Genomic DNA, 13,938 nt, shown 5'->3' with positions numbered 1-13,938 from the left:
CAAGAAGTATCAATTTTTTTTTTCCCCCATAAAAGCCACTGAATAATTTGACCAGGTATTAAATAGTGATTTTCGTGGATGCAAGAATCAGCAGTTCAAACCCACCAGCCTTAGAAATCCTGTACTTGGTCATTGTGAGTTGGAACTGACTCGACAGCGCTTAACAACAGCATGATGTAGAAACTTATATAACTTTATTGCCAGCATTAATAAACTACCTGACCTTGAACACTCTCTTAAATCAAGCCTATTGAATCAGAAAATACATGTAGGAAACATTCTCCTATCTTGGCTCGTTTAGATGTATGCTGGCACAGCTGAGCATTTGATAGGAGCCAGTGGAATTAATTCATAGTTTGTCTCATTTTTACTAAACCTGTATTACAGATTTTTATTGAGGAAAATAAATCTTGTTAGAAAGTCTTGATTGTAAAAGCCCATTACCTGCTCAATAACTGGAATGATTTTCCGAGTTGCAGCTGGTGGGTTTGAACAGCCATCCCTGAGGTTCTGTGTTTATTTGCCTAAAAATTCTATTCCATACTGGGAGCTAATAAAGTGTATTAATGATACACTTTAATAGAAGATTCAAACTTGCATATAAAATATTTTATAACACCATTGAAATGAATTTGAAAATGTAGCTTTTGAAAAGTGGACATTTGAAACTTTCAAACGTGGAGTATGTATTCATTGTTTTATGTGATACTTCTTTTTTTTTTTTTTAATATATGATACTTCTTAACATGCTAGAATATAGTTTAGCTTTTTGCCTAAATCTAATTAGCAGGGCTACTCATTTGAAATGTGTTCATCTCTAAATGTTCATCTGGAATTTTAACCTGATATAAGTTTTATACATATTTTCATGGAGACATTAGTTTACAACATTCTTAACTCCTCACCACTACAAATGTTTATGCTTGTCAGCATTAGCAAGAATTGAATCCTTGAACACATAACAAAAATTTTCTACTCCTTATTTTAATGTCTCTTTATTTTACCAGGGAGTCCTGTTGTGGTGCTGTAGAATAAGTACTGGACAAGTCAATGGTTCAAACCTACCAGCTACTCCTTGGAAACCCTATATAGTGTTGCAATTAATTTGAACCCACTTGACAGCATTTAACAAAATAGTATTCTAATCAGAGTAATAAGTTTTGGGAGGATAACTTTATTGTAGAACCTATACATTTTTTCACTGCTATTATGAATTGGGTGGTGAACCGCAAGGTCAGCAGTTCGAAACTACCAGCTGTTCTGTGGGAGAAAGATGAGACTTTCTGCTCCCGTAAAGATTTACAGCCTCGGAAACCCTGTGCAGGGTCGCTATGAGTCGGAATCGACTCCACGGCACATAACAACAACAACATAGTGCTGTAGGATAAGTGCTTGACTACAAGGTCGATTTGAACAATAAGGTCAGTGGTTCAAATTCACCAGCGGCTCCTCAGAAACCCTATATAGGGTTGCTGTGGGTCAGAACTGACTCAATGATACTTAACAACAGTTAACCATGAAACATGTCTCACACTTATTTCCTGGGTGTGTAGTCTTTTCCTAAGCCAGCCCATGCTTTATTAGCCTGAGGGTAGATTATATTGTGTGTCTTGCCTTATTGAGAATTTAGAAATTTATTGATGTTAGTTCTGGATTAAGGATCTCTGGTAGTAGTATAGTGGTTACGAATTGGGCTGCAAACCTTAAGGTCAGCAGTTTGAAACTACCAGCTGTTCCGCGGGAGAAAGTTGAGGCTTTCTGTTCCCGTAAAGATATACAGCCTCAGAAACCCTGTAAAGGGTCGCTATGAGTCAGAACCGACTCCACAGCACATAACCACCAGCACCAGTTCTGGATTATTAATTCATTCATGGCATAGTATCTGAATTGTTCTGTCTACTTAAAAAATAAGGAGTTTATGTTTTTAATTTGTGATGACTTTTTTCCTCAGGTACGAGCACCTATGGTTAACCCAACACTGGGTGTTCACGAAGCTGAACTTTTAAAGACCTCAGGAACACTGATTAGTTTTATTTACCCAGCCCAAAATCCAGACTTGCTAAATAAACTTTCTGAAAGAAAAACTACAGTTCTGGCAATGGACCAGGTTCCAAGAGTCACAATTGCTCAGGGATATGACGCACTAAGCTCTATGGCCAACATTGCTGGGTAAGTTGATCCCATTTCACTCTGAAGGAAAGCACGACAGTGCTACAGACATTCTCCCTATGGCTCTTCTCGCTCTTGCAGTGATTTTACTTGTATTATTTTGGATTTATTATTTCATGATCATCAGATAGGAAATGGTTGCTCATATTTACACTGTATTGTACACTCCTTTTCAGTCTTCATGGGTGAAAGAGAAGGGCGGATATGAATTATCCACCAAAGGAAATAACTGTCATATTGTTTGTATGAGGAATATACTTTACGAGGGGGCTTCAAAAAGTCCATGGGAAATTTCCACTATCTTTTTTTTTTTTAAAGTTTTTAATACACATTGAGTGATACCCGTTTTCTTCTTTTTTTGTGTGTGTGTAAGTTTTTATTGGGAGCTGAGTGATAGTTTACATGGGAGAACATTGGCTTTACACCATCATTTCATTGCTATGATTGCAATCTCCTCCATGTATCATCATTCAACAGTATTTGCATCCATTCCCTGTTTTTTTTTGTGGAGGGGGAGGGGTGGAGGCAGAGGGGATGTACATGGAAACACTCAGGAATAAATAATAATTTAAATAACCAGAGGGCATATTCTGCAAGCCTGCCTCCTGGCTGCCAGCACCCAGTCCCTCTCTTTCTTTGAGTGCAGAGTCCTCAGTTGCTCCCTACTCCATGTCCTCATCTTTGCCTCCATCTCTGGTGTGGCTGCTTCTTGGGATAGGATCCCACCCTCTGCTTGTGCTCTTCTCTCTTGATGGTCTTAGGGTCCTCTGTTTCTGGACTGTACGGTTAACTACTCCCCCATTTTTGTAACAAAACTTCTACCTTTACAGTTGTGACAGTCGCAATTAGTCATGATAACAATTTCTCACTATTGAATCATAAAAATCTTATCCCCATCTCTTTTCACAACCTGTCTAGACAAGATGAAAACTATTCAGTGGGGACTCCACCTTCCCCAGCACGCTCTTATACTAAACTCCCTAATGAAAACTTGTAAGCCAGTCATTTCATGCGTTTATCGCCTGTGTAGTGGTTACGAATTGGGCTGCCAACCTTAAGGTCAGCAGTTCAAAACTACCAGCTGTTCCTCAGGAGAAAGATGAGGCTTTCTGCTCCTGTAAAGATTTACAGCCTTGGAAACCCTGTGCAGGGTCACTATGAGGTGGAACTGACTCCACGGCACATAACAACAACAACATTTTAGGTAGCCAATGCCTCTCTCCAAGTTGCCCGTCCCTATCTACCCTGTATACAGAGGGGATAGGATTGATGCTTGATGTGAAGACTCCTTCCTTCCCGATATTTTGAACTACTACATCCATAAGTATAGATCAGGTTCATTAAATTGTAGCAATTTGCATTCATTTCCTTTATCAAAAATTGTTTTTTCTTTTATCGTCCTCTAGTCGATTTCTGATTCTCAAGCCATCAAGGCTAAGTCAAATTTCATTATCTTTTTTGTTTTGTTTTGTTCTATTGTGTCCATTATCTTTTAATTTCATTTTTCCATGAACTTTTTGAAGCTCTCTTGTATTTTATATATGCATATGTGCAAAGTCTGCTTGGACCGGGAGGCTTGTGGTTTAAGTTCACCAGCTGCTTCTTGGAAGCCCTATACAGGGTTGCTGTGGGTTGAAACCCAGATCGACAGCACTTAACAATAACAAGACAACGTGTGTTGCATGTATATATTTGGTTGAAATTCCCATTTTGTAGGTAAAAAATGGTTAAATATTGGTAGTTTCATATGATATGTATGTTGTTGTTAAGTGCTGTTGAGTCAGTTCCAACCCATAGCGACCCTGTGTAGGGTTTCCAAGGAGCAGCTGGTGAGCTTGAACTGCTGACCTTGCGGTTCAAATGACTTTGCAGCTGGTAGTTTCGAATTGCTGACCTTAAGGTTCGCAGCCCGATTCGTAACCACTACGCTACCAGAGCTCCTTACACACATATATATATACTTACATAATTTATCTGCCAATACTAATAAATTCCCATTTATTTCCAGGAATGCTGTCTTGAGCAGCATTCTGAGGCCCGTTCTGCTTAAATGAGCGTGGTATGACTGAGTAATCTTCAGACAGAGTAATCATGTAAGGCAGAGTCAGTAAATATGCTGTGCCCATGTTATTATTAAGTGCTATTGAGTTGAGTCCGTAGAGGAGGGATAAATTTGAACACTGGGTAATGCTTATGAAATCAACTTATCTAAGAAATGAGTTCCGTTAGGTTTTACACATGAAAACTTTTAGTACTGGATAGCTTACTATTATGAGTGAGGCAGCAACAAAAGAAAATATTTAAAAAATCAAACAGTGCGTGAAAATTGAAGGCTTATACTTTAATGGTATGATATAGGTTTCATTTTTTAGAGGTAGCATAACAGTGATGCCACAAATTCTAACATCTCAACTGTTTTCTTGTGACAAGTTTAAAAACCCATTTTGCTCTCCTTTATATAATATGAGGAGTCCTGGCGTGGCACTGTAGGATAAGTACTGGACTACTAACCACAGGTCAGAAGTTCAAACCCACTAGTTGCTCTTTGGAAACCCTATATAGGGTTGCTGTGAGTCTCAATCGAGTTGATGGCACTTAACAACAACAAAAATGTAATATAAAGGAGTTCTGGTGCATCATTGGTTAACTGAAAGGTCAGCTGTTTGAATCCACCAGTAGCTCTGCAGGAGAAAGATGTAACATTCTGCTTCTGTAAAGGGTGGTGTTGTTAAGTGCTGTCAAGTTGGTTCAGATAATAGTGACCTTGTGTAGGGTTTTTGAGGAGTGGCTAGTAAGTTTGAACCACCAACCTTGGTGGTTCAAACTGACCCTGTACCCAGTGCTTATCCTACAGAGCCACACCAGGTCCTTGGAAACCCTATGGGCCAGTTATACGCTGTCCAGTGGGGTCACATGAACTGGATGGCAGTGGTTTTATTAAAAAAAAAAAAAGTAAAATTCGTATTACCAAATGCAAATGTGCAAAAATAACTTTAAATTGAAAATGAAATTAGTGTAGCATGTCAAAAGTATCTTCTTAAAGAAAAAGTAGTTGTTTCTGTAATTTTTATTGTATAGTTTGTTTCTGTACCCAAAAGATTGATACTTATGGTGTATTTCTGTGTGTCCGGCTTATGCTAAGTTCTTTGTCTCTAGTTTCTCATTCAGTCTTCACAGTAGCTTTAAGAGATAGATGCCCTTTTGGGTCCTGATTTATTGATGAGGAAATCACAATTTAGAGAGTTTGCCCAAAGTCACAAAGTTAAGCAGTGGTTGTTGTTGTTGTTAAGTGTCATCGAGTTGGTTCCAATTTGTTAAGTGCTGTTGAGTTTGTTCAGACTCATAGTGACCCTGTATAGGATTTCCAGGGAGTGGCTGGTAGGTTTAAATTGCTGACCTTGTAGTTAGCAGTTCAGTGCTTATCCTACAGTACCACACCAGGGAGAACTAGAATATAACTGAGGTCAGTTTGTTTCATTATCTCAGGCTTTTAGCTATTAAGAGGTAAAGGAAAATGCTTTTATGTTTTCTGAGCTTAGAATTTTATATATAATTAAATACTTGAAGTATTGTTGTTGTTGTTCTTGTTAAGTGCCGCTGAGTCAGTTCCAACCCATAGTGACCCTGTAGAGGGTTTCTAGGAGCAACTGGTGAGCTTGAACCACCAACCTTGCAGTTCAAACCAACTTTGCAGTCTAGTGCGTTAACCCACAGCACTACACCAGGACTCCTGAAGTATTAGTAAACCCAACTAAAAAAAAGTTAACTTATTTCTTGTTCTTATATAAGTACTACAGAGCGTGCCACCACTCATTTGTTAGTTTGTTGTACTGTGGTGGCTTGTGTATTGCTGTGATGCTAGAAACAATACCAGTAGGGTCACCTGTGGTAGACAGCTTTCAGCTGAGCTTCCAGACTAAGACAGACTAGGAAGAAGGAGAGGCAGACTACTGCTGAATGGCTAGCCACCGATAACCTTATGAATAAGCTCTGTCATTTATTATCTGGGTGACCTTGGGCATGTCTCTTCATCTCTTTGTGTGTTAGTTTCCTCACCCACCAAATGAAGATTAAAATTGTACACGTAGAGTTGTTGTGAATATTGGTGGTGGTAGTGTGCTGTAGAGTTGGTTCCGACTCTCAGCAGCCCTCTATAGGGCTTCCGAGGCTGTAAATCTTTTCGGGAGCAGAAAACTTCTTTTTTCATGGAATGGCTGGTAGTTTTGAACTGCTGACTTTGAGGTTAGCAGCCCTACTCATAACCACTACACTACCAGAGCTCATTATTTGTTGTTGTTGTTGTTAAGTACCGTGGAGTCGGTTCTGATTCATAGTGACCCTGCACAGGATTTCCGAGGCTGCAAATCTTTATGGGAGCAGAAAGTCTCATGTTTCTCCCACGTAACAGCTGGTAGTTTCAAACTGCCGACCTTGAGGTTAGCAGCCTGATTCGTAACCACTACTGTACCAGAGCTCTGTAGAGCTCATTATTGTGGTTGTTGTTGTTAAGTGCCATCGAGTCGGTTCCGACCCATAGCGACCCTGTATAGGGTTTCCGAGGGTGTAAATCTTTACGGGAGTAGAAAGCCTCATCTTTCTCCCGCGGAGCGGCTGGTAGTTTCGAACTGCTGACCTTAAGGTTTGCAGCCCGATTCGTAACCACTACGCTATCAGAGCTCCTTAGAGCTCATTATTAGAGGGGTAAATATATGTACAACTTTAAGAACTGATCTTGGCACATAGAAAGCACTGTATAAATGTTCACTATTACCATTTGACAGCTGATCTTAACTGATAATTTATGAACCTAAGAGCTTAATTTTTTTTTTTTTTCCTTTTTAAAGTTATAAGGCTGTTGTGCTAGCAGCAAATCATTTTGGACGTTTTTTCACTGGTCAGATCACAGCTGCTGGAAAAGTTCCTCCAGCAAAGGTAGGTCAAACTTTTCATAAAGTTCCATCCTAATGTTAATTAATTAAGTCAAGAGAATGAATAATCATTATTGTGCCTATGGGAGTGGAATGCTAGTTAAGATACGGACCCACTTATTCCATTGGGCAAATCTGCAAAAGACAGCCTTAATGTGTTAAAATGTAAATAGTGTCACTTTGAGGATTTAAGGTGTGCCTGATCCAAACCTTGGTATTTGCAGTTACCTCATAAATGCATTCACTACTCATCTGTCAGTTTTTTGTACTGTGGTGGCTAGTGTGTTGCTGTGATTCTGGAAACGATGCCATCGGTATTTTAAATACCAGCAGGGTCACCTCTGGTGGACAGGTTTCAGATGAGCTTCCAGACAAAGACAGACTAGGAACAAGGAGAGACATACTACTTCTGAATATTTAGTCACTAAAATCTTATCAATAGCAGTGGAACACTGAGCCCCTCAGGTTGGAAGGCACTCAAAATGTGACTGGGGAAGAGCTGCCTCCTTAAAGTAGAGTTGACCGTGATGATGCGAATGGAGTAAAGCCCGCAGGACCTTCATTTGCTGATGGGGCACAACTCAAGATGAGAAATAGCTGTAAACATCCGTTAATAATCGGACCACGGAATGTACAAAGTAATTATCTAGGAAAATTGTAAATTCGCAAAAATGGAATGAAATGCATGAACATCGATATCCTAGGTATTAGTGAGTTGGAATGAACTGGTAATGGCCAGTTTGAATCTGAAAATCACATGGTTTACTACTCTGGGAATGGCAAATTGAAGAGGAATGGTGTCACATTCATCATCAAAAAGAACATACCAAGATCTCTCATGAAGTACAATCACTTTCTATGGTAGGATAATATCCATATGCCTATAAGGAAGACCAATTAATACCACTATTATTCAAATTTACCCACCAACCACCAAAGCTAGTGTGATGATGAAATTGAAGAATTTTACCAACTTCTTCAATCTGAAATCGATCAAACATGTAATCAAGATGTTTTGATAATTACTGGCGATTGGACTGCATAGGTTCGAAACAAATAGGAAGCATCAGTGGTTGGAAAATAATGGCCTTGGTGATGGAAATGATGCTGGAGAATGCATGAAAGATTTTTGTAAGACCCATGGCTTCTTCATTTCAAATACCTTTTATAAACAGCATAAAAGACAACTATACACATGGCCCTCACCAGATGGAATATACAGAAATCAAATTGACTACATCTATGGGAAGAGACGATGGAAAAGCTCCATCTCATCAAACAAAACAAGGCCAGGCGCAGACTGTAGAACAGACCATCAATTGCTCATAAGAAAATTCAGGCTGAAGCTGAAGAAAATGAAAAAGCCCACAAGAGCCAAAATATAACCTTAGATATACTCCACCTGAGTTTAGAGATCATCTGAAAAACAGATTTGATGCATTAGACACTAGACTAAAGATCAGAAGAGTTGTGGATGACATGAAGACTATCATACAGAAAGAAAGCAAGAGGCCATAAAGAAGACAAAAAAGAAAGAAAAGACCAAAATGGTTGTCAGAAGAGACTGTGAAGCTTGCTATCTAGCATAGAGTTCCTTTGAGTTGGTATCAATTCAATGACACCTAGCAAAAAAAAAAAATATTCATGGAGTCCTGGTGTGGCACTGTGGGTTAATGTGCTAGACTGCAAAGTTGGTTTTAACCACATGGTAGACAGCTCAAGCTCACCAGCTGCTGCTCAAAAACCCTATACGGGGTTGCTATGGGTTGGAACCGACTTGATGGCACTTAACAACAACAATATATATACATATGAAAGCTGAACAGTAAATAAAGAAGACTATAAAAGAATTGATGCCTTTTAATTATGGTGTTGGAGTCCTCTTGTGGTGCTGTGGGCTAATGCGCTGCACTGCAAGATCAGTTTGAACCACATAGTCAGCAGTTCAAGCTCACCAGCTGCTCCTTGGAAACCCTACACAGAGTTGCTATGAGTCAGAACGACTTAATGGCATTTAACAACAACAATAATGACAGGGTTGGTCAAGGATGTTGAATATACTATGGACCTTGGCTATAACAATGGACTCAAACATAGCAACAATTGTCAGGATGGCACAGGATTGGCCAGTATTTCATTATTTTGTGTAGGGTCGCTATGAGTCAGAACTGACTCAATGGCACTTAACAACAGCAATATACAGTCATTTAAAATTTTTATTTATATGTTTCTTTTGTGCTGATGACCTTTGTGGTGTAGACAAATAAATATAGGACAGAGTCTCAAAGCTAAAATTTAAGATTGATTGAAAAAGTTCTAATTTTCTTTTCTGTTTGTCTTTTAGTAACTTGAATTCTTAAGAGACTCTTTGGCGAACTTGTTCTGTGTAGCTTGTTTATTACTGTTTTTTTTTTTTTTTAAGATTCAAGATACCATTGAGTAAATTTTGGGTTTCTTAATCATTGCAACATTTTGTTTCATAGAAAGGATTCCTTGGTTTCCTTGCTTTTTGCCAAATTTTGAATTAAGAGTTCCGGAAACGGGAGGTGGTGGTAATCAGGGAATCTGGTCATGTGAAAAAGTGCAACTCCTGTAAGCTAGATCCAGAGCAGAGAGGAGCAGTTCTTGGGCAGAGATAAGCATTGTTGGGTGAAAGGACAGAAATATTGCTTTATTTCTGTGACCCTTCCAATAGTCAGTTCACTTAAGAATATACACACTTAACTCTTGGTATCAGAAATAGGACTTTAAATTTTTTACCTGTCTACTTGTCTAGTGTCTGCTCTATTTATAGGATACAAGTTTACTTGGGGCCTCATATGCTTATGTACTTTGTGAAGTAAATATAGGATTCACACACAAAATAAACCTCCTGAAAGAAAGGAATGGCAGCTTTGAAAGATATAATTATATGAGGTGGCTTTAAAAAGTTTGTTGACAAATTCTATTATTGTTTAAAAAAATAATTTTTTTTTTTACTTATATGTTTGTTTATATTCTGCTTTTTTTTTAAAATACCAGGTTGTCATGATGACACACCATTAGAGACAATGGAATGAAGGAAATACAAAGTTATTTTCACGGTAGAACTTCTTGGCCTTTAAAGATCTCTAGTCTCAGAAACTCTATAGAGCAGTTCTCCTCAAAGGGCGGCTATGAATCAGAATCCAGTCAACAAATAGCAGTGGGATAATCCCCTTTTTTGTGAGGTCCTTGAAGGATATGGTATGGAAAGAGCATGTACTTCAGCGTCAGATAGACCTGAGGAAAATCTCAGCTTTACCTCCTAAGAGCTGTGTGGCCTGGGACAAGCCACTAAGTCTGACAGGGCTTCTGTTTCCTAATGTGGAAAAGCAAATGACCCACTTCACAGTCTTCATAAGAGTAACATAAAATGACGATAAATTCTGCTTCTTTTAAAGATATTTTTTATTGTGAATTGAGTGAAGGTTTGCAGAGCAGGTCATCAGTTTTACAGTCAACAAATCATATCCTTTGTTTCATTACAATGATTTTAGTCCCCTCCTTATAACACGGTTATTCTACTTCCTACCTCTGGTTCTTATTTCCATTTCACTCTCATTCCCAACCCTTCTGAACTTTTGTCTTAGGTAAATGGTGCTCTTTTGATCTTGAATGGCTGACCATTCTTTAGTGAGCATACTTTATTAGTGTTATTGTTCCTCCTATATTCCTAGCTGGAAATTGGGTTTTGAAGATAAGTTTAATTCCAGACCTGAAGGGTGGCCAAAGGTCATAGTCTTGGGTTCATTCAGTCTCTTTCTGACCAGTAAGCCCAGTCTTGTTTATAATTTTGAGTTTTGTTCCCCACGTTTACTCCCACTCTATCTGGAACTTTTCTAATATGATCCCTTTCAGTGGTAGTTGTAGCTGGGCACTATCTAGTTCTTCTGGTCTCAGAATCTTGGAGACTGATGTTCATGTGTTCCATTTGTCCATTCAACTCTTCTATTTTCATCACTATTGTTTCCTCTGCACATGGAGAGACCAGTTGTTTCCATTATCTTTTAGTTCCATTTTTCCATTAACTTTTTTTTTTTTTAATTTTAAGGTTTTTATTGTGGATTCAGTGAAAGTTTACAGGGCAGATCATCAGTTTTACATTAACAAATCATATACCTTGTTTCATTACAATGATTATAATCCCTCCATGTACTATCAGTTAACAGTGTTTCTCTCTATTCACTTTAGCTCTTTTAAAAAAAGCCACTCAGGCATATATAATAATTTATACCTCCAAAGGACACATTCTGCAAGTCTGCCTCCTGATCACCAGCTTTTAGTCTCTCTCTTCCCATGAATCTAGAGTCCTCAGCTGCTCCCCCTCTCTATGTCCCCATCTCTGCCTCTGTCTCTAGTGTTGCTGCTTCTCTGGATAAGGTCCTGCATTCTGCTTATGCTCATCCCCCTTGATGGTCCTAGGGACCTCCGTTTCTGGACTGTAAGATTAACTGCTTCCCCTGATTTTGTTACAAAACTTCTACCTTTACAATTGTGAAAGTCGAAATTAGTCATGATAACAATTATTCACTATTGAATCATACAAATCTTATCCCCATCTTTTCACGAGACCCATCTAGACAAGATGAAAACTATTAAGTCAGTGCTCTTTCTCCCCCTCCACCCCCCTGCCATATTCTTGAAGTAAACTCTCTCTTGAAATCTTGCAAGCTAGTCATTTTGTGCCTTTATCGCCCCCTCATTTTAGATAGCCAATGTCTAAGTTGCCCATCCCTATCTACCCTGTGTACTGAGGAGATAGTATTGATACTTGATGTGAAGACTCCTTCCCTCTCTGTTGATATTTAGAGTTACTACCTCCATGAGTAGTGTAGTGGTTACAAATCTGCCTGCAAACCTTAAGGTCAGCAGTTCGAAACTACCAGCTGTTCCGCGGGAGAAAGAAGAAGCTTTCTGCTCCTGTAAAGATTTACAGCCTCGGAAACCCTGTACAGGGTCGCTATGAGTCGGAATGGCACATAGCCACCACCACCACCTCCATGAGTATAGGTCAGGTTCATCAAATTGTAGCAATTTACCCTTGTTTCCTTTATCAAAAAAAATTTTTTTCTAATCTTCCTCTAGTCAAGCTCTGATTATCAAGCCATCAAGGCTAGGCCAAAGAGGTACTGCCTGCAAGTTTGGGTGTTCTTGTGTATCTCCCCTCACTTCATATCAGCTGGATGTTTCACTCTCAGCTGTAGCCCTCTGTAGCTATGTCCTTGTCCATAGGCTCAGGTGTGCCCAAGTCACACCACACTTTGGATCAACCAGCCTTTCCTCTTCTCTCTCTCATCTCCAGGTCAGTGGGAGTCAATGAACTGTGGTTGAACTCAGCCCATTTCTTCATTGCTGCCTTTCCCCCTCTTCCACTCATTAGTAGACCATTGTGGTTGCCAGCAAGCTTACATGCCTGTTTATGTGTTCCTTTTGAGTTTCAGTCTTAGAGGAGAGTTTGTCCTGAAGGAACTTGATTGCTTGCTTTGATGGCTTCCTGGCAAACAGCTTGCTTATTCTTTTTTTTTAAAGTTTTTATTGTGAGGTTTACATGGGAGAACATCAGCTTTACAGTCATCCTGTTTTATATATATTTTAAGTTTTTATTGTGAGGTTTACATGGGAGAACATCAGCTTTACACTCATCCTGTTATATTTTGTTCCATTGCAATGATTACAGTCCCCTGCATGCATCATCAAATAACCAAAGGGTATACCACACAGGCCCACCCCCAGCTACCAACACACAGCCCTTCTCCCTCCGAGTCCAGTGTCCGCAGCCACTCAATATGTCCGTGTCATCGTCTCTGTCTTCATCCTTGGCATCACGGCCTCTCTGGGTAGGGTCCCGCTCTCCGTTCTTCTCACTTAATGGTCCCAGGGACCTCTGATTCTGAGTTGCAAAATCAGTCACTTTCCTCCTTTTGTCAAAAAAAACATCTACCTCTATATTTTGTACCTTCACAGTCAATCCTGATGGCAATTATTCACTGTTGTACCACAAGAGTCTTATCCCCATTTGCTTTCACCAGTCCAGTCTCAACAGATTGGAAATCATTCAGTAGTAGTGATTCTACCTTCCCTGCCCCACCGGGAACTATGCTTTCTCTTGAAAGCAGCTTGTTTGTTCTTGTAATAGCCAGTCATGCTGACATTTTTGTTTTGGGTTTTTCCTGATGAACTTTCTTTGAAGATCTATCTTCTGTTATTCTAGCTGTTCCAGGTTGTTCTGCTTGTCCTTGCTAGTGGGAATGTCCCACCTCATAAGTTTCTGGATGGGACTCAGGATTCCATCTAATGTCTTATACTCTGCAAAGGTTTTGCAAGAGGCCTATTTCACTGTGCAAGTTCTAGAACCCATTTTAGGTATTCCAGTCAGTTATAGGCTGAAGACGGGCTTTTAAGTTTTCTGTAATCGTGTTTCCCATCATTCCTTTCTTTCCCTCTCAAGAGTCTATTTTACAGTAGTAGGAAAGGGAAACCAATATTCATAAGACACTCAAGCATTTTAGTATTATTTCCCCTCTTCAAACTATGCCTAGATCCCTGTATCACAGAGCCCCGTTGTTCCAAGTATGAGCATGCATCACTATTTACCTCTGCTCACTTAGGCCATGCAAACCTGTCTCAGTGTTCCCCTGTCTATCTTGTTCTTCTGCTTCCGCCTACTTCTTGTATTGCCCTCCCAGACACCTAAACTAAACTCTCCACCCCAACCCCACTGTTGTAGTTACCTTATATTCCATTAACTCTTCCCTCCATCTAAGATAGTCTATTTTATCCTGTAATCTACCTGACCTTCTCACCACATGGATCTCTGTTC

At 39.4% G+C, this 13,938-nt stretch overlaps 1 protein-coding gene across 1 annotated transcript in view; it reads left to right on the top strand.

Moving 5' to 3' along the window:
• NNT (nicotinamide nucleotide transhydrogenase) overlaps positions 1–13,938 on the top strand; it is a 200,293-nt gene that overhangs the window by 9,463 nt on the left and 176,892 nt on the right. The window contains exons 3-4 of the mRNA XM_006865749.1: positions 1,952–2,169; positions 7,014–7,101. Of these exons, the coding sequence (XP_006865811.1) occupies positions 1,952–2,169; positions 7,014–7,101 (306 nt within the window). The remainder of the gene's footprint in view (positions 1–1,951; positions 2,170–7,013; positions 7,102–13,938) is intronic.

The sequence above is a fragment of the Chrysochloris asiatica genome, unplaced genomic scaffold (assembly GCF_000296735.1).
Source record: "Chrysochloris asiatica unplaced genomic scaffold, ChrAsi1.0 scaffold00082, whole genome shotgun sequence".
NCBI lineage: Eukaryota > Metazoa > Chordata > Mammalia > Afrosoricida > Chrysochloridae > Chrysochloris > Chrysochloris asiatica.
This window is presented reverse-complemented; position numbering and strand designations above follow the sequence as displayed.